Raw genomic sequence first — 22273 nt, 5'->3', positions numbered from 1 at the left:
TGTTTATGAATAAGGTTCAATATCTTGAAAATATAAAATCAGAAATGTATAAAAAATCAAAAGGGAGAAATACTTTAGTCTCCTAAGTTTCAGGAAAATTGGTGGTGAAGAATTGTTATTAATTCGAAAACTTCCTTTATTTTATAAAAATAAGTGCAATAACTTCAAAATGTGACATTTTAGTTTTCTTAAACTAGAAGGAGAGTTCTTATCAACAGAAAGATACAATTCGTCAAAGTTTCAAACAATTGATGGAAGCTTATTTCAATTTATGTGCAGCTTGTAACATCGGACAGACCGACAGACAAACATATCTTCAATTTACATATAGCATACTAAAGCCTTCAAAGCACATGATTCATACTTAAGTATGTTTCATATAAAAAAAAGCTGCATAAAGGAATGTCAACTACAAGAAAGGCGAGAGCAACTTCATCAACATTTCCGAACGGCATTCCATGAAGAGTATAATATAAGATCTGTCCGAACCTTGCAAAATAACTATGGAGACTCGTCAAAGTAGTTTTGAGAAAAAGAGGAGTGTTTAAATCAGAATGTTTTTTTTATTATAAAGAGGAAGATTCCAAGACCTACAGCAGTTTAGAACCACATCACTACTTACTGTCGAGGGAAAGGTTTGATTAGAGATCTTTGCAAGAGTAACCAAGGAAACCAAGATTCTGGTGAAAATCAAATGTAATCCAGGGAAAAAAAACATTACATGAAAAACAGAAAACACAACTAAGGACATAAAATAACCAAAATAATACATACAAAATAACAAAAGAAAATGAGAAAAACTCGGACTCCACTAAAAACTGGGAGCATGGACCAGGTGCACCAGCATGTCACAGCATATATGCCGGAGAACTATATTGACACTTCCGTTCAGAAGGATGGGGTATTAGGCGAACCAGGGTACCTAGAACACCCAAGCGTTTCACAGAGATCAAACAGGATGCAAAAGAAAGCATAAGCGACCGGCCTGTTCTGTAGTTAGACTTGGCAAACGCTTATTGAAGTATACCACTCTAACTAGTAGACATGACCTTAGAGAAGCATCATATACCAGAGAAACAGAGAAATGCTGCAACACTATTTCAACAACTTTGTAATGTGGTTCTTAAGTTATGCCAGAGCTTGCCGAAACTACGCAGAATTTTTGAACCGTGCTAGAGTTTTGTTTGGGCTTATGGAACAGCATTATGTTGTTATAAGAATAAAGTCATCACTACAAAAGTTTTACGGTTGTGACCATGAATTCGTGGATAATTATGGTGTATCCACCTGCACCATGAGAACTGATTCGTTCACTGTATAAAAATTTCCATTTTCTCTTTCGACTACCCCTGACTTGACATTTTGTGAGCAACTCTGTGTGTTTCTTCAAAAGCAGCGGACGCTGAAACTACCAATGAACCGGGTTCATGCTCTCAGTTTTAAGTGTAGCCCGGGTTGGTCTTTTGCTTTGTTTCATTGTACGTGTTATCTTGGTTATTCCATGCTTTTTGTTGTGTGTGACTATTTTTTCCTTGGAATACATTCTTTTGATTTCCGCGCTAATATTGGTTCACTTGGTTACCATTTCACAGCTGCAGACTACACAACAAAATTGTGAAGGCTAGAAGCATCGTGACAGGATACACCTAATCAGAACTACTTTTCTCGCCAGCAATGGCCCTGGTTGCCAATAGAGAACCTATAATGTAATCTGGGGTCATTCATCTACCAACAAGATAATCTATGGATGACATGACGATAACAGCCAAGTCAGTTCTTCAAGGCGACTTAATTCTACAAGACCTGGGAGAGCTTATAGACTGGGCACGCATGAAGTTCAAGCCTGCAAAGTCAACGAGACAGATATTGAAGAAAAAGAAGGTGCAGGACAGTAAGATCAGAATCTAAGGTGAGATGATCCCAGCAATCATGGAGAAGTCAATTAAAAGCCTGGTAAGGGGTTTAGAGATTCCTTGAACGACAGAGAAAGCGCAAAATAATTGGTATACCAGGCTGAAAAGTGGAAGGACACCAGTGATAAGTCTGGTTACTTATGAAGAACAGGGCATAACGCTATCAGTATAGGATATTATCAAGAATCAGATTGCCACTATTGATGTATGAAGTACCTTTGACCAGAGTAGAAAGTCTAGAAAGTTTGTTTGTTTGTTTGTTGGGGTTTAACGTCCGAGCAGCAATATTTCAGCTATATTCAGACGATGAACATGAAATTGATGAGAAAATGAACATGAAATGATGATGAAATGAAAAAGGGATGCGACACAAGGATAATGGGGTCGAAAAATTTTGATTGCCACTGGAAATAGGGAGAGGTGGGTAGGGTCGGGCAATTTAGCCTCCTGTGGCGGAGCCCTATGGTTCCTACTCCGGAAGAATACCACAGTAGGGTTCTTTAACGTGCGAGGAACGTGGCATCTTTCCCAACACGGTGCACCACTATGGTTTGCGGTCAGGTTTTCCGTATTATAGTCTGACAACCCCAGCATGTAACACGCCAGGGGCACACATCCCAGTTGCTCTGTGGGCAGAGCGCCCTAGCCCCCGGCTAGGGTTCTGAGCACTATTTAGTCGCCTTTTACGACAAGCTTAGCGCCGCTGCGGGCCTATTCTTTTAACACCCGGACCTGCACAGGGCGAAAGTCTAGAAAGGATATTTACCAGATACTTATGCAGATGGATAGGGGTTCCAAAGAGTTTAAGCAGCATTGGTTTGTACTGCACCAGTTCTTCAACTATCACTATCGTCCATTACAGAGGAGTTAAATGTCACAAAATCAGACAAGTCAAGATGTTGAGGGACAGCAAATATGAAGAGGTTGAAGATGAAAATGTCGAAATCAAGACATGAAGGAAATGGGTAGCCAAGAATGCAGAGAGACATAGAGACATAGTGGATGTGGTAATATCAGGACAACTTGATTTTGGAAACATGAAAGAGATAACGTTAACCCTCCAACAAGATATTGTGCTTTGGTTGAAGACCATCAGGCAGGTTATTCCTGAAGAACTGGTAGTTTCATGGGAATCAAGGCTTGAAGGAGCCCATGAGAAAAAAAGCTTGCCAAGTACCAGGTCTTGGTCTACTTGAGGCTTTGTTTCCCCTAACCTTATTTAGAGCATTTAAGTCCCTTAGAATGGCCGGATCATTAAGAAGAAGCTTGGTTGGAAGGGGCCATTTTAGGATTAAGATAGTGTCCATCGTTTGTTGAGCAAACTATGAGTGGAACCTTTCTTATTATGAAGTCCATTGCCCTTTAGCAGCACATATTTTATAACCCCTACAAGGCAACTTGTAGAAGCATATGATTCTTTGTACATGTATATAAAAGCCCAGTAGTGTATTCCTAAACTTAAAATGAAGAATTTATATAGCTGTTAAATTACATTCTACTTCTCATTTCAGCTCTAATGAATTTATCATTTCCTAACCATATAGTATTTTTTTGCTAAAATAATATTCATATTTGTAATTTCAATGCCAATATATTTAATGTAAAATAACAAATTGTACTGACATCATCATAGAAAATTATCAAAAGAGTATATGATAATGTTATGTATTTTCAATGTGTTGTATCTACAGTCTCACGATTTAAAATATACTTAGTTCAAGTAAATGACCATTGTAAGCAATATTCAAGCATATAAAATTTGCTTCATCATCTCTGATTTGACATTATATCAAATTGGCAAAAAAAAAAAGGTTTCAGTTACCCTACTTTGTAAATATTGACATCAACTACCCCCTTCTCCCAATCTACAAGCTGAAGTTTTTTTTCAAACACTAATCCAATGGTGTAATCTATTACCAACGGTTAGAATATTTCTGTGCATCATAAATTGTCCATTTATTGGTATAGACATCCATTCTACTATCACAGTAGATATTGTAGGTGAAAATACACATTCTGAATAAATAATTTTCCATATACATTTCATGAATGAACAATAGAAAGAAATGACCGACAAAATCATATCCACAATAGTTTACAATAAGTCAATTAGGTAAAATAAAACTTCAAAAATACTTGTAATCGTATGAAAATATTAATAATAATAATGAGAGATTCATAAAAATAATTTTATTGAAACTAGATATAAAGAGACATCAAATTTGAACAAACATGAAGACCAAGTATTCCCAAAACCTAGCATACCACATACACACACTTCCATACAATTTCAGTCATGTATATTTAAGCACTGTTACGTGTTCAACAATACAAAAAAATATATCACCAATTACCAAGTAGAATTCTTAGGATATCAAATGATATCATAAGAATAAACCTTGTAAGCTCTTAACGTTTTTCATGTCAAAGAATTGTTACAAAGTACGTTTTAACGAAATATTCATATTCGATTAAAATTTTTAAAAAATTACTGCAAATTTTCATTTCATTTTATTCTTTCATCAGGATTCATGTTCATCTTGGTATTGCAAAGACAATGGGTAGCTCATAAATAACATATATACACACGCCAATACTTTGTATTACAAAATATATAGGAAACTTAGAAAATATTTGTTTCAGTCTCCCTGTGATATCAACCAATGAGAAATTCTCAGATAGTTTCATTCAGGTCCACAAACTTTAACTTTTCACTTAACATTCATATGGATTTCATTCAACTTTGGTTTTCTTTCATTTCACATACACTAAACAGAGGGTTATACCATACATAACAGTCCAAAGTCTGCTTTCATATCACACATTTTCTCAAACATTTCAGGCAGAATATTGAAAAATGGTATATCAAAGGTGTAATCAATCATATTAAATTACTCCCTAATTTTACAACCCTACATTTGACATTGATAGCAAAATGGTACTTTGTCTTCATAATTTTTAATATTGAAAACACCCAGCAAAGTTTAGTATCAAAGTATCTACAACTAAACCAATATTACACTATTTATTGTAGTATATGTATAGTGGTTATAAACAAAATAAGTTACAGAACAGCACTTCATTTTCCTGCCTTACAGAATATACCCATATACCCATTTAAAATAATGTTCATGTACTTGGATGAATAATGATAAGGTAATAAAATATTGTATAAACAGAGCAACTTACTTTATTTCATAAGTTCACATCACTATCCATCATAAGTACTTGAAGATGTATTTCTTCGATTAACAAATTATAAGTATGCTTTCATAGAATTGTGATAAATGTACAAATGTGAAATCCTGGAAACAATTATTGTATGGTTTTATCTAATAATACATACTGTTTGCAACAAAAATGTTTATGATAAATAGATCTCTGAACATCAAGCATATTATATATAGAACTTTTAGAGCAGAAACAACAAATCTCCTAAATTTCACTGGATCGTAGACTCGGTTGATAAAAACTGGTTTTATAAATTCCTGTCTAGATAAACTTGATGTTAATCACTGATGCATTTAGTAAAGGAGCATCCTGTTAATAAAAAAAAATTATAATCTATTTGAATACGGATTAAAATAATTTATTATTATGAATTGAAAACTATCTACTGAAAGAGCTTTGCATAACTGTGTGTTTGTTGTCTTCTTCATAAGTTTGGCTAAAAGTTCATGTAAAGTATTCAAAACAAGTACTACTACAAGTGGCTGATATGAATGAGGTAAAAATTAACTGCCTTTATTCTTAATCAATTTACTTAAAATATCATTGCATTTTTACATTTCAAGCCCTTTTAATATCTTTAAAAAAATTTGTTTGAAGAGAGAGATAAAAAGGAGCATTTTTTCTTTTCTTAAAACAAGAAATATCACATTACACTGATACAGACTTGTAGATGTTTTAATAATCAACAAATGTAGTATGATTTTCAAATTAATGATGAAATCTAAATAAAACTGGCATCAAAGCTCTTCCTTAACATCTTCATTTTTATCGTCTCTACTATCATCATTGTTGTCATCTTTATTTTCATCATTATCATCATCATCTTTTTCACCCTTCTCCTCTTTTTCTTCTTCTTCTGTCTTCTGATATTCAGCAGAATCTGGTGATGGCATAGGTGTCTCTAAATCTTCTGCAGTGCATATACCTGTGTGAAAATCATCTTCAGCTGGTCAAGTTATATTATATATGGAGGACCATAACATGAGAAAATCTACATCTGATCGAAACAGCAATTCTTTACATAGGGATAATTATAGTGATATTTTTGACAAATATTTTTTATGGGAAAGGTGTTATCTATTTAGATGTGATATAAAAATGCATCTTCAATCGTCTAAAGAGTCCATTGTTCAAGAGCATTCCCTTCAAATAATATAATATTTTTTTATTTAAAAGAAGAAACCTGTATCTCCTTTTTGTTAATATTGACATACCAGTAATTCTTATACAAATTTCTTTTTCATGATTTTCAGCATCATCTTTATTAAGTACTTTGGTCATATCTTCTTCATATTCTTCTACAAAATGTTCACACTACAAAAGACATAATTTCATTCTTATGTAGAAATTATATAACACAATGCAGAAAACCTAATAGTTAGGGGTATATTTTATGCTATACTATAAGTAACTGGGTGGTTTTTAATTAGTGTATTAACCAATTGTTTATATTCTTTATAACTGCAAAAAATAAGGCATGAACTGTATTACTTAATGTTGATTACCATTTTTAATGATTAATGTGACTGTCTGGAACTTCTATTTTTGATGTAGTTGACCTTGACAAAATCCATATACAATGTACTACAATTTGTATATAAAAATATTTGCTCAAATGTATTTTACTTCCTTAACAAACGTTCAGGAGCAAAAGGTGAAGTTTCTACATTTTATACATGTATCAAAATTGTCCAATAACAATTATACAAGTAAAGATGACTGTAAACAATGCATTTGTGGTACATAACATGCATACTCTTCCATGACACTATTAATAGCAAAACATTTTTGAATGTACCAGGTAAATAAACATTAAGGTTTGACTCAGTCTTACTATAACTGTTTCCTGTAACAATTAACCTGTTACCTGTTTACATGAGATAGGGAGTCAGATTGTAAGAAGTATTTGTAAGAGATGCCATCAATAAAGACTAACTACTTACGGTATACTTCATCTGTTTTGTAGCATCACTGCTTATAGTGACTTCTTTTAATGATATTGACTTGCCAGATCGTGATGATGTTGGTATTACACTTTTCTGACCTTTGGAATTTTTTGTTAAAGCATACTGTGTAAATTTGTCACAAACTTTTTCAAAAAGCTCTAATAAATGCACCTCTGACCTGGCATATGATCTCTGGAATAAAATACATAACCAATTATAAAATAGTCACTCTTTACTGTTTAGTGTCTAACATGAAAAAAAACATGATGAAAATTTTTCAGATTCCTGAGCATGGGGCGTCTTCTTTAGCATCTTGCAAAGAATGTGAACTACAAACAGACAATCCATGATACTAGTACCGGTACGTCCCATTTGTAAAGATGTCGGTAAAAATGGGTGTATAAAAATCTATTGACGAAAAATATAAGATATGATTTATCTTTAACTGAAGCATCTAGTGAACAGGAGGCTCTTAAAGAATCGCTCACCTGGAAAACCTTATTAAGTAAGTTAGTATCATGTTTGACAAAAAATTACCGAAAAAGAGCATATATTGACAACTGCTACAAGTTCAACCCAGTACCTAAGGCACTTGAAAATACTGAAAATGCCCTCAAAGTGTTTTTAGAACCCCTTTGCCCTGTTATACCACCTGGTCTGAGGGGGCATAAGCCCAGTATATATTTGCTGAAAACAAACATAAAATGAAGTTGAATCATAGCTATACAACATTTTCATCACCACCATTCAACTCAGGAGACCATGTTTACTATAATAGATAAACCAAATGTTATTGAAATTAATGCAAGAATAAAAATTAGCAGGAAAAGGGCCACCCACTACAAAATTTCATCATCACAATTCAACTTGAAATACTATGTTCCCTTCAGAAACCAAAAATCATTGGAATCTAAGCAAATGGTGAAATGGTCGCAAAATGGCCGCTTATGAGTAGCTTTCATCGTCATTAACCTTCTTTGAGGAAAAAATTGCAAAAAAAGCATTCTGCCCCTATGTTCAATTTTTAGTAATGACCCCATGTTTTTCAACAATGAAAAATTTAAAACAATTGGTAAGTGCAGGATCACCCCCTCCAAAAAAAAAAATCAATTATGCCAACTTTCATTAAATTTTGAAACATGGTTTCAGAGAAGAAGTGTTTTTATGTTGTACACCTGAAAAATGACCAAAAAAATCTGTTTCGGGATTTAACTCTTACTTCAGGTGAACAAAATTACCCCTCATCAGATTGTGCTAATTTCAGCGTTTTTTTTAGTTATTTGCAAACTGTATTTTGACAGATTTTCTTCAAAATTGGCAATCAGGTAGCTTTCATCATGCTGAACACTTTAACCATGCCAGAATTTGCTTATACCTAATGTTTTTTTAGATATTTGCAAAAAAAATCTGTTGTTTGACTGATATGCTCTTTTTTTCAGTACTGGTGGTCATGCTTTTCAACTGATCAAAAATCCAAGCATCAACTTTGTGTAGAATACCCCAAGAAATAATCATGCTAAGTTTCATCCAAATCCATTCAGTAGTTTCAGATGAGAACATGTTAGAAAAATTACTAACAATGACAGATGATAACAACAGATGCCATGTGATGGCAATTGCTGAAAATTGCAAATCTTGTGGGAGGTCTGGCATGTAGGCATTTTTAACTGTTAATCATGATCTATGAAGATTTTGGTTTTTTTTTCTTTCTTGAGAAAAGAAATGAAGAATTTTTCCATTGTTTTTTCTGACAAAATCTAGCTGTAAGTATGAGTACCTGGTATGTTTTGGTATTTCCCTTAGGATCTACTCTAAAACTTCCAATTTCTATTGTTTCTTTTGGGTCCACCAAACTTACACCATGGTTCATTTCATCCACTAGAGCTCTGCAAACTGAAAATTATAACAAAAATAACATTTTAAACAATGGTTTTTGAGTTTAAGTCTGAAAACATGAAATTCCCCTATTTTTGTACAAATAAAGTCCCATTACTCAAAAACAAAGCAGTGGAAATCAATAAAAAAAAAATCCAGAGGAAATCACATCAATAGAAAAATCAAATTACCAAATTCACAAAAATTGGTAGCAACATTTTTGAGTTATTGTGCAAAGTGTGAAGGATATACAGGCGGACGGACACGTGTATAACATAAAATGTCAAGTCTTAAAAAACACTAAAAATGGTTGCATGGGAAAAGATCTTCCTCCTCCTTGTTTTTGTTTTGTAAATTCTTCCCTTTTTGAGATACAGATTACACAAAGTATGTTTTACCCAAGCAAGAAAGACCAATGGATGAATGAAGTTCAGCCAGACCTGCTTACACCATTGGTGACAGTAAAAAATATCACAAAAAGGTAACGGTTAACAGGAAATTGATACATACATATTTTTCAGTACTTCATACCTGCACACTGGTGTTCTCTGTCCATCCTCCCTTCACATAGGTATATCAGAAAGCCTGTTAATACTGTAGTGAAGTACTGAATCTCCATATTGACACCAGCACTAAAATTTAAAAAAAAATCTTAACAAATAATATACTGACTAAATATAATTCTATCAAAAATATGAGCTACAAAAACTGCCCTTAACACAGAATTCATGTTGTTCTTAAAGATCAGCATGAATTCTGTATTTAAGACTTGAACTCATCAGACTTACTTGATAAAATGAACTTTTTTAAATATCAAGAATTGTACACTGCAGCCTTTCAAAAAATTGACAACTAAATAGGCACAACTAGTTCTTCTTGTGGTCACTTTAAATAATAACAGAGAAAAAACAAGGATCAATACACCTATATGTTAATGTAGTGTGAGCAAGTTCATGCATGTAGGTATATACACAATAAAGAATCTACTGTACTCAGATTTCACAATACATAAACATTTGGCAATCCTTGCTTTTTGAATAAGTTTTTTCTTCCAAGTAGCAATTCTTCAAACCAATTAATCCAATTACTACTAGATTATCCATTAAACTGCAGGAAAAAACAGATGACAACATCTAGAACAATGCCATACCATATTTTTTTGCAGTCACTTTTTCATAAAAAAATGTTAAACTTCATTAACTAAAATAATATACATCCAAAAAAAAAAAATAAAGATTAAAAAACTAACAGCTTCATCAGACACATTTAGACTTTTATACATATATATTTGAAATAGGATATATGTATAGACTTAAACCAATCAATTATTGAGGAGTTTGCCTGACACAGGGGTAGATCCAGAATTTATGCAAACAAATTAACAAATTTTCCAACAAAAGGGGAAACCTAAGACACCTATCCTCTATGAATCTGCCACTGTGACACAGCAGAAACATAAGGCAAAAAGGAGCAAAACCAAAACAAACACTGTGATACCCAGCAACATGAAAGAACATTAGTAAAATAGGAATGCCAGGTCCATCTATTAGAGTAACAAGTGCACAAAAGAAAGATCAGTGCTTTATACATGCAAGAGCAAGAGTCAACCCAAAGTGATAAACCTGTAGCTGCAGCCTGGCCTGACTAATCACATGTCCTTCTTCTTCACAAATTTGGTAAATATACAAAAGTGATTGTTTCTGTCAGAAAAAAACAGAACAAAGAAGGGCAAATGAATTACTTGTTATGCACATCTTCAGACTCAAGTCATACTTTTTACCTATGGTCATGACTAGCTTAATATAATACTTACATAAATATCAACAAGAGTCAAATAATTGCAAAGCAAGATTCAGAAAAGGTCTAAAAGAGTTTAGTATTAGTTCTGAGATGTGGCCCATTCTGATTGGTCACCACACTAAATCACGGTTTTTGACAACAGCATAACCTTTCCAAGCATAAAACCAACCAAACAGTTAGCTAGTACTGTCATGTATATTTTCGAGGCAAAAGTTTTGTAAAAATACCTTGACTTTTAAAATATTTGGTCTTCTAATTTTTTTCTTAACCGGCTTCGACAATGTGATGCGGTTTTAAGGCCGCACACAACCTTGAAGAAATCTTGCTGAGTTATATCGATCTGGAATAAAATAGATAACGTTATCGGCATTGTTAATTGGCTTTTGTTTTGATAAAAGTATTTCAAATTTACTTTCGTTAATAAAAGAAATAAAACAATAATTTGAAGTTTGATTTAATATCACAAGGAACAAAATCAAATAAAATCCGTAACAGACACGGAAATTGATGTATCCGGAGAAAGGGAGACAGAATGTTAAAAAGTTAGTTGTTGTTTTTCTAATGGTGTTTGTAGCGTAAAGATTCATTTCAACTTTGAATTTAAGAAATGCGTGTATCATTTCACTGTTTAGTTTAAACATATTTTATTGCTCAAAGCACAACGGATCAGACAAAAGTGAATCACACTTAGGTCAAGTTAGGATGTCTTCTCCAATATACAATATCAGGCGCGTAGCTGAGGCCAAATTGAAGTGTAGGCAAAATTACGGCAGGGGGTCTGGGGGTAAGGCTTAAGGCCCCAGCAGGCCCAGGGGACAAAGCCCTACTCCCCCCGAAACTGAGCGGAGATAGCGTTTTAGAGCATCATTTATGTCTCTCCTGGATGTATTTTATCTCCAAAAAAAATTAAGTGCAGGCAAAAGCTTTTTCTCCTAATGGCAGCTACGTGCCTGAATGTAGTAATTACAAATCTATTGAGCATGCATCATTTGTATTTGTGATGTCTGATGACGACAACATGACGACACGACTTTGAAAAAGTACTTTAAACTAAACACAAAGAATGTTACGCTACAAGGAATCTTTTTGATGCTTTTATATAGTCTTGACTTGGTTGAAAATTCTAGTATTTTGGTCATTTGTTAAATTCATATCACCTTTTGTTAGTAGTTCAACATTAATTATGGAGTTTGCTGGAAGCCAATTTAGATCATTTATAAGTATTTCGTTGTATATCATATATTGGACAATCAAATAGAAAATGTTTTACATTTTCAATTAAACTCCACAACTACAGGACGTGTCTACTATAATATTACAACGAAATAAATCGTAGTTTAGAAAAGAAGCAGAATATCTTAACGGTGTCAAAATAATATTAAGCTTTCTGGGACCAAATGAATTATAAGATGGAACATTTGGATTATCGTTTCTCAATCCAGATTTAAATTTCTGTTTTGAGTCTACATTTCTTTATATTGGGACGTTAAACCCCAACAAAAAAACTTAATATTGGGTCAAGTTGATTCTATTGCTTTTTAGTTGAAGGGAAGAATGATTCAGTAGATAACTTGTAAGTCTACAGAATGAAACAATAATATCTTGTCCATTCCGAAGGGGGTAGTTGGTAGTACTTTGAATACTAGGAGGGGTTATGTTGTTCAGGAGATTGGGTGCATTTTTATGGAAAATGTAAAACATAGATAGTTTATGTAGTCTTCTTTCAGGAAGTGTTTGCCATCCAATATCTCTATACAGAGTTTTTGTAAAAGTTGGTAGACCTGTAACTATTCTCGCTGCTTCTAGTTGCAACTGTTCTAGTCTATCTGAATTTCCCTTCCCGTAAATGTCCCAAACTTCACAAGCATACTCGAATATTGGTCTAATAATAGCAAGATATAATTTTTCTAAGTTTTTTCTAGAAAGTGTATATTTTAATTTTCGAAGGATATTCACGTTTTTTGATACCAGATAATATGTTTTCAACATGATTGTTTCACTTGCCATCGCAGCTATAAGTAACCCCTAAGTGCTTATGAGACTTTGTCAGTGGAATATTTTTATTATTTAAAGTAAAGTTAAGGGCAGGTATTTCGGTATTTGCAAAAATCATTATCTCTGTTTTATCTGGATTGAATGACATGAGCCATTTCTTTGACCAAACATCAAGCTCTCTAAGATCATGATCAATAATACTTTTAATCTGTTCACCATTCTTTCTGGAATAGTTAAAAGAAGTGTCACATGCGAGTAATCTACATAAAGAAGTCAGGCTATGGGCTATATCGTTTATGAATATAATGAATAGAAGGGGTCCTAGGACTGATCCTTGCGGTACTCCAGCTAGAACTTCGCGAAGTGAGGGTGAAGTTTCATTTAGAACTACCTTTTGTTTTGTAGATTTTAGATAATGTTCAAACCATTTTCAGAGATTTCCATTAATCCCATAGGCTTTCATTTTATGAATAAGACCCCTGCGCCAAACTTTATCAAATGCTTTAGAGAAATCGCAAAAGACAAAACAGTTTAATTCTTTATGCTCCAAGGAGTTGAGAATGCAATCGTAAATTTCTAATAATTGATGCACTGTTGAGTACTTGGATAAAAACTCTGACTGATATTTATAGATAAGCTGATTGAAGTTGTGGTAGTAATAGACATGTTTGAAAACTATTCTTTCTAAGACTTTACCTATGCAACTTATTAGGGATATAGGTCTGTAATTAGAAGGGAGCAATGCATCATCCTTTGCTGTAACATTTGCTATCTTCCATGTGGAAGGATATCGGCCTGTGTTTAGTGATTTGTTAAAAATAATTTGAAGTGGGTCTGTTATATCATAGCTTTAACATACTATGACTTATTGAATCAGGACATGAGGCTTTATTAGGCACAAGTACATTTATTATGTCGAAGATTTCATCTATTCCAATTTGTAAGTTGCTTATTTCTGAGTTTGTAAGGTTTTCAAAATCTGGTAAAAGGACGTTTTGCTCATTAAGGTTAGATATGGAAGTGAAATATTTATTCAATAGGTTACATTTATCCTCATCTTTGTAAACTGTATCTGGAATTCTGTCATCATTAATTATATTACTGAACGGTGGAATACCAGGGGAACCATTGTTTCATTGAATAGGCATTTCCATTATAATTGAGTATGTTTTGGAATTAGTTGCATTTTCTAAAATAATATTATCTAGATTTTGTTCAAAATTTTCTTTAGCCACTTTTTCATATCATTTACTTTGTTTCTCTGTTTTTTACTGGTTAAACTTAAAGCCTACAAGATTAACATTTGACATATGCGTACTGGGAGGAAGAGAAATTATTCAGGATTTTAGTTATATAAGTTATAAAATTGGCATATTGATAATGACAAAGTTATATGTATGATGAAAATACTGAGGAAGGGTGTGTTCTCAAAACACTAAAATATATTATATATAAAAATGACAAAAATTACTTGTAAAATCAATAATTACTTATTATTTATCAGTTATTGCTTCAGGAAAAATTAATGAAATTGGTCAACTATTAACTGTTAATAAGTATTTCAAACTCACTGTAGACAAGACAATTCTTTATTAAAGTCTCACATATAAATACATATACATATAAAATAGTTTTTCACAACATAATATTCTTAAAGCATCATACAATATGACAAAAGTTATTAATATAAATCATTGCCTTTAAAAACATGTGCATTTATTTACATGTATTGAGAGCCACTCTTTTCAAAACATTTATGAAAGACTGTATATTAAAAACAAAAAAAAAAATACAATAGGATACAAAATTTAAAAAAAACTGATACTTATTTTACTTATATAAAATATTTCTTCTAGTTAATAAAAGTTCATGGCAGGTTTTGGCTTTATGAAAGAACATATTTTCATTTCTAAATAAGAATATAAACTTATCATTGTCACTCATGTCATTAAAAGACTGAGTCTTTAAGTATAATTTGAAATATAAAATGACATGTTTCTCATCTTCAATATTATTGTTATCTCTTCATGTATCATTAAAACAAAGGCTATTTTCACTAAAAATACCTTCATCTGTCAGTCTATTCATAATAGTGCAATGCCACTAGAAAAAAAACAGGAATTTGACCTTTTTAAACATTTTTCTGCACCAAATTAATGTATAAAATTTCTATATGTTCACAGTTTATTGCAATTTTTTATGTTTAAATCATTATGCCATTTATTTTTAAAAGAATCAAAATTTACAACTTCAAGCCTTTTTATAGAGCTTTTATTAAAAATAAAGTCAGTATTACAAAAATGGTTAACATTCAACTCTCTAAATTTACTATGGACTCTTAAAGTTCTAATTTTTTATTTGATTGATACAATGTCTGTTGGCCCACAGAAAAAAACTTTCTTATTCGATCAGCCATTACATATTTTTGTAAATTGTGACAACATTCTGAAAATACATATTTTATTGTTTCTCTATACAAGGCTTCCAGGCCATATCACCATATAATGCAAGATTTGGGGTATATTTACCAACCCCCATAAAGAAATGCATTACTCTATTTTTAATTCATTAATACATGAAAATTCTCTACAGCCCCATATTGAGGCACCATATTCAATGAGACATCACCATAGTATCAAAAGGTTTCGTAAGAATAGTTAAGTTTATATTTAGATATCAATAAACCCAAAGCTCTACTGGAAGACTTAGCTACAGCTTTATCCATTTATTCATAATTCAAAAATTCATTTAAAACTATATATATATATTTATCCACAATTTCCAACTTTTCGTCATTGAAAATAAATTGAAGAACTGTTTAAATACATTGTAAAAAGACATTAATTGTGGTCTAAAATGAACAACTTTAGACTTTGCTAAAATGACAAATAAATCATTATGTTAACATCATTGATTTAAAATATCTGAAATTCTTTGTATTTCATTTTCACATAAAAACACTATGTCATCTGCGTATATATAGAACAGATAATAGCATCGTCTTATCTAACACCAACATTCAAGGTTTTAATCTCATCTACCAGATCATTAATAAAAAATATTAAACAATGGAGGTAAAACACACCTTTGCTTTAATCCTTAAGTTACATTAAACCAGTCCGTCATACAACCATTCAATTTTACACAAGACTGAACTTTAAATAAGTAAATGGAATGTAAAACATTCATCTTTGAACTGAACCCAAGTTCATCCAGCTTGGTAAATAATAAATTTCTATAAACCCAATCATAAGCCTTTTTGAAGTCTATGAAGGCTCAAAATGTTGACTGTTTAAGAAATTTTCTTGTTTCAATAATTGAAGTTAATGTTGATAAATGATAACAGTACTACGGTCTTTTCTAAAACCATTCTGTTCATCTCTTAAGACTTCCAAATCATCCAGCTTATTAGTTAGCCTTTTATTCAGAACACCACAGTAAATTTTATATGATATAGGAGCCAAAACAATACCCCTATATGACATAAGATCATGAGGGTCAGCTGTAGAGGATTTAGGAATAGGAGTAATTACAGATAAAATAGCTATGTAATAAAACTTATATTGTTTTAAAGAAGTTTATTTAATCTTTTAATCGGTAGAAATTCATATGGTTAAACAAACAGAACGACCTAGAGATTAAAACCTTACTGGAGTATAGTTTAGGAAAATGAAAATTTGATATTTCTTTCTCAAGACATACAAAGATGTAGGTACATTCATTTAGTCATCATTTGATTGTTTTTCAAAGCACTCTTATTAAAAATAGCCATTGTCATTTAGCAGATTTTTCTCTTTCACTTGATATTAATTTTATTTTAATAAATGTCATAGATGCCGCATTTTGATCTAAACAAGCATATTATTTTTTTTTTTACTGCAGATTACTAGGCCTATTATCTAAAATGTTAAAAATGAACATTTTCAGAACTAAGCTACAGTGTATATAGAAGTCTTAGGAAACAGTTGGATGTATTATCAATTGGAGCAAAATCATCAGCCAGCCAGTTTGGTTCGAAGCTTTCCAAAAGGACATTCTCTCTTGTTCTCCCCCATGAGACAACACCTTTAAGATTAGTACCTGATTTTATACAGAAACCTCCATATGCTGAAACAGGTCATGTTGCTGCAAAGAAAATTGGTGAAGAAATTGAAATCAAAAGTGATGAGCAAATATCTGGTATGAGAAAAGCTGGGAAAATGGCTAGAAAAATACTGAACCAGGCATCTGATGGCCTCCAGGTACTTCTTAGCATAATTAATCATTTATCTTCAATCTAGTAAATGAATGAACATTTGGGTTAGTGTAATGTTAAAAATTAAACCCTTTTACAAGGCATTTGAATTTCTGCCTTTGTAGTTTTAGAATTACCATTGAAATTTGCCTTGAGCTCCTATATTTATTGCATTTGTAGGTTAAGATGATATTGTTTTGAAATGCATTTTCATTGTTGTAGATTGGGATGACAACAGACGATATAGATGCTATTGTACACCAGTTGTGTATAGAAAACCAAGTTTACCCTTCCCCTCTAAACTACAAGCATTTTCCAAAATCTGTCTGTACATCTGTTAACAATGTAACATGTCATGGCGTCCCTGACCTTCGACCTTTAGCCAATGGAGATATCATCAACATTGATATAACTGTAAGTTTTTATGCTTTTCTTGATAGCATGGATTAAATTGCTACCTCATAGGGCCATGAATGAAGTGAAGGGAGATAACTGTTGAAATAATCAAATCGAAAAAGTCAAAGGGTGAATATCGATTTATTAAAGACAAACAAAAGTAAGTACAGGAAACAAACAAAAAAATTAGTGACTAGGACTAAAAATTTTGTGTTATTCAGTGGTTATTCTTAGTTTAGACTGCCAACTGGTTTGCAGAGGGGAAAAAAGGGAAAGCATTTCTGAGTCTTGGATAATTCCTTAAGGAACAAATCCAAAGCAACACAGAAAAAAATAAGTAAAATATACAATTGAAAACTGAACCAGAAACAGTAAAATGTAGATTTCAAGTTGAAGTGTCAAAATGAAAGTAACAAGACAATGTAGCGTCTACAGTAGAAGTTGCCCTGTTTAGGTATTTTGTGGTGGATACCATGGAGATGTTTCAGAGACATACATGATTGGAGATGTAGATGATGAAGCTAAACGGTTGATTCATGCTACACGGATGGCAAGGGATGTTGCTATTAGCCAGTGTAAAGCTGGGGTGAAGTACAGTAAAATAGGACATACAATAAGGTAAAGGTCTTAGTTAGGACCTGATGTGATGGGTTTACCAAATAGTTAGAAAACATTGGCTGATTTTTAGGTTTACACCTTTATGGACAGTCCTTAAAGTAATAGATACAAGAAATGAATATGGAGTAATAATCATTTGAAAGAAGTAGGTTCATTAAGTCATAGTTGTGTTTCAAATATATACTAGATATATAAATTCAGAAGTAATCTTACTTTTTGTAATAAAATTTTAAGGTAGATCATACATTTTACACAGGGTATCTTTTTCAGCCATCTTGCAAATTCATGCATTTCCAATTACATTTGTAGCGAATAGTGTTAAAAAAAGTGGTATGAAAACTTTATCATAAAATAGTTTTAAAAGAATGTTGATATAAAAGTGTATATAGTAATATTCAAATTGGTTATTTAATTCATTTTTCAGTTCTATAGCAGATATGTATGGGTACAAAGTAGTGCCTGCATTCTGTGGACATGGTATAGGGGATTATTTTCATGGGCCTCCAGATGTTTTCCATTTTGGTAAGAATTGAGTCTACTTTTCCTAAATGCAGTAATAACTGTTGGTTGAATAATATAATGAGTGTTTGTAATGTCATTGTATCATACTATTTTAGGTATTTATGAATTCAGAGCTGTTATTTTTTTATAATGACAAACAGTTTGGATCAACAACATTTTCTGTTGTAAGTTGTTTATATTTTTTTATTATCAGCTGGTATTTTTCAAGATACTTGCTTGTTTCAAGCATTGGCCATACAGTTACCCATTCAATACCTATAAAAATAGAAATGTTTGAAAATCACAAACAACCTCATCATTTTGAAGCAATATTATGCTCTGTACAAACATCAGTAATTTGGTAATTGCATACTAATTCATACTAACGGAACATTTTTGGTTACAAGAAAGCTTTATTTTTTTCTGGAAAAGCCTTCTTTGTTTATAATGCTATGAAATGGGTCATTAGGTAAACATCCATATTTGTTTGACATGAATTAACAATATTTGTATTGTAAACATTTCACATTATTGGTTCATATGATAAATTATCAGGTTATTTAACTATGAAATAATAATTCACTGTATTCAAATGATGTAACGGACCTGTACTTTATTTGATTACTCTTAGCTTACTAATTTTCGTGTTGTACTGATTTTCACTATTTTTGCTGTGGACAGAAAACCACGTAAAATAGTACCCACAAAATTGATTCTTAACACTTTTTGACCCTAATCATATTTTTTTGAAATTGCAAAATTTGATTCCCCTGAATATGTTTTCTTAAGAGAATCCACAAAAATTAGCAATCACAAAAATTAATATGTTAACAGTATATTGTATAGGATTGTATTTCTTGTCAATGATATAAATCATCTTGTATAATATTCTCTTTCAGAAAATAGCTATGATGATGTAATGCAGGATGGAGTAACATTCACTATAGGTATGGTTTCATATTGGGGTCAGTCTGGTTATTTGTGGAATTAATATAAGTGCTGAGAAGTCAGTATTATGAACTATGTATAGATATATACTGCTTTCATACATGAGAAATTTTGATAAGTAAATGATCAAGCATTCTGATAGTATTGCACGGTAATTCAAAGTCCCCTACCAGAAGAAATTTCTGATGAGGAGAACAGAATGCAAACTTCATGCATAATTTTGTTTATGAGAAAGTACAGAAAACTGAGGCTGTTAATTTTCTAAGTCCAAAGGCCATAACTCAACTAAAAATCAACAGACTGGAACAACATTTGAACTTGATCTGTAACTTGCCATGGTGAATCAATATACAAAAAATATCAAGACTATATCTGCAAGCATAAAAAAGTGTGGAAAACTGAGTTACTGCATTAAATCTTCAAGTCCAAGGGCCATAACTCAGCTAATATTCAATAGACTGGAACAACATTTGAACTTGATCTGTAACTTGCCATGGTAGAGCAATGTGCCAAATAACAAGAGTATATCTGCATGCATGAAAAAAAGTGTGGAAAAATGAGTTATTGCATTAAATCTTCAAGTCCTAGGGCTATAAGTTAACTCAGCTAAAATTCATATTTGATCAGTAACTTGACTTAGTAAAGCAATGTACTAAATATCAAATATTTATCTGCAAGTATGACAAAATAAGTGTGAAAAATGTATTTGCCAGACTGATGGACAGGCTGATGGATAGACAGAGTTCAACCTGTAAAAGTGGACTAATAAAAGGATTTTTCTATATTGATTATTTTTTATCATTGCCTGTCTTCATTCAAATTGCTTTTCTGTCTTTCACTGTTCCAAATTAAGCAAAGTAATACATTTTGTGAGGTCAACAGTAATGAATAAAGACTTCCTTGAAATATTTTTTTTAATTAAGCTTTTCATGTCTTTACAGAGCCTATATTATCTGAAGGTACTGATGAAATATATATTTTATCTGATGGATGGACTGCTGTTACTTATGATGGAAGCAGGACTGCTCAATTTGAGCACACAATTCTGGTCACCAGAACTGGACCTGAAATTTTGACTGAATAAAAAGATAAATGTATAACTATTGTGGTTTCATTTTGTCTCTGTGTTCAATACCACCGTCTTTGAATAGAAAATTAACAATAATAAAATCAAAATAATCTGTTTTGTCATAAATTTAAGTATGAAGGCTGCCATTTTCTAGTGTCATATCTTAATCAAGAAGAGGTGTGCTATGGTTAGACTTTGTCAACTTTAGTTCTTTTGAACAAAGTTTTCGAAGTTAGGGTTATCTATGGCCAAAATATCAAGATATCTAAAAATATGATTAAATTCATTTTACAATGGATGTTTCTTGAAGTAAAATACAAAATATAGAATTTTTCCCATCAATGTAATAACCTTTCATATCTTCAGCTGAGTGCTGGTCAAAGAGAAAGCCAATTAGAATATTGGTATATTAATTGATATTTACCAGAAAATGACATTATAAATTTCAAGATCACATGGGGTGAGGAAAGTTATATTGGAATTTTTTATTTGCTTCCATGATTAGAAGTCCATTTTATAGATCTGTTGACTGAGCCGTAATCCATGAACACGACCTTATTAGTATAAAACTAGTTTCTTCACTATACTTGTTTACATTTGTTTTTTATTAATTTAAAAGAGTTCCATTCATTTGTCAACAAGCTAATTTACTGATTAAAAAAGAAATTAAGAAAACAGAAAAACCTGAAGGAAAGCTTACTGGTTGATATCCCCAATCCACTCTCAGAAACCACATAGGAAACCCATAAAACAAAACAAAATAGGAGTTATACAATGGAGTCTGTAATGAATGAAGTGAGCAAGTTTCATTGAATTTCATTTATTGCTTTCAGATCTAGAGACGTTGCGGATTAGAAGATAACCCCTTTGGTCAACGAATGACAAAGTTCATGTTTTGCATTAAGGAACCCCAATAAATCATTCTGATTGAAATTCAAAATAGGGATACCCAATGGCATCGTCTAATGAAGAACGTGTGCAAGTCTCATCGAATTTAATTCAGTGGTTTAAAAAACTGAGTACGGACGGACAACATGATCGCTATTATTCCTTACGCTTTCAAACGGGTTATTACAAGAAAAATAAAGAGAAAAAGAAAGCAATTCTTAAACTGAACCAAAGTTTTCATGCATGTGAATCGTTGTATAAAAAAAGAGGTCTTTAACTTCGATTATAAACAGTGATTATTGTGATCAAAGGATCGATAACAATCATGAAAAAAGGCAGACTGATAAATCTTTATTAGGGAATATGAATGGAAGCTTTTATATCACATTGTTTCTCAAATCTTTTAACAGAACAGTATTTTGAAAAAAAGTAATGTGTTCGAACATTTCAATGAAATCGTGAGATGGGTTATTAAAAACGGCTAAACCACGAGCTCCTATATAGAGTAACGGGAGAGTCTTTTAAAACACACCGGTTCAACACGTGTTATAAAAATACAGAATTTCAAATGACACCGAACTGATTTTGTTGTACTGTATCCGCTTTTTGGCTATTTACGCTGGAATTCCAATTTAATGCACACCCAAATAATATAAGGTATAGTATCATTCATAATATCAACTTTCTTCTTTGGATTTTAACCCAACATGGCTTTTTCTTATTCCTTTGAAATATATATCTATGGCAGAACACCGTCATTTACAGGGTCAAAAGTCAAGGTCACAATGTCAAAGTACAAAGCAAGAAAACCACACGCTTGCCATGTTTAATCATGTATTTATATAATATGTTTTCTTTT

The 22273-nt window shown here is 32.0% G+C and overlaps 2 protein-coding genes and 1 long non-coding RNA gene across 5 annotated transcripts; 2 read left to right on the top strand and 1 right to left on the bottom strand.

Moving 5' to 3' along the window:
• The first annotated feature begins 1752 nt into the window (after positions 1–1752).
• Positions 1753–8858, top strand: LOC148622861 (uncharacterized). Its single transcript, XR_015920711.1, has 3 exons — positions 1753–1909; positions 7372–7595; positions 8530–8858. It is a non-coding gene; the product is annotated as an uncharacterized LOC148622861 (long non-coding RNA).
• Positions 4089–11105, bottom strand: LOC148622860 (protein canopy homolog 2-like). 3 transcript variants are annotated; one of them, XR_015920710.1, is made up of 7 exons: positions 10993–11105; positions 9497–9597; positions 8868–8983; positions 7088–7282; positions 6359–6458; positions 5809–6069; positions 4089–5453 (listed from the first exon to the last, which is right to left on the bottom strand). XR_015920710.1 is itself a non-coding variant. In XM_088573131.1 (6 exons), exons 2-6 carry the CDS (start codon positions 9582–9584, stop codon positions 5882–5884), a joined length of 687 nt encoding a protein of 228 aa, XP_088429257.1. In that variant the 5' UTR covers positions 9585–9597; positions 10993–11105; the 3' UTR covers positions 4089–5881. The 3 variants fall into 3 exon arrangements, 2 of the variants coding, with proteins under 2 accessions (XP_088429257.1, XP_088429259.1); XM_088573131.1 differs by having other exon boundaries at positions 4089–6069; XM_088573133.1 differs by lacking the exon at positions 10993–11105 and adding an exon at positions 10779–10909 and having other exon boundaries at positions 4089–6069.
• A 122-nt stretch (positions 11106–11227) lies between these two features.
• On the top strand, positions 11228–20557 carry LOC148622859 (methionine aminopeptidase 1D, mitochondrial-like). The gene is made up of 7 exons (XM_088573130.1): positions 11228–11307; positions 16688–17001; positions 17217–17408; positions 17845–18008; positions 18433–18530; positions 19409–19456; positions 20399–20557. Exons 1-7 carry the CDS (start codon positions 11298–11300, stop codon positions 20539–20541), a joined length of 969 nt encoding a protein of 322 aa, XP_088429256.1. The 5' UTR covers positions 11228–11297; the 3' UTR covers positions 20542–20557.
• The last annotated feature ends 1716 nt before the right edge of the window (positions 20558–22273 follow it).

This window comes from Perna viridis, chromosome 3, assembly GCF_037379345.1.
Source record: "Perna viridis isolate PV_CMFRI_1.1 ecotype Kerala chromosome 3, ASM3737934v1, whole genome shotgun sequence".
Taxonomy (NCBI): domain Eukaryota; kingdom Metazoa; phylum Mollusca; class Bivalvia; order Mytilida; family Mytilidae; genus Perna; species Perna viridis.
The sequence above is the reverse complement of the archived record's forward strand: the minus strand, read 5'-3'. Positions and strand labels throughout refer to the sequence as shown.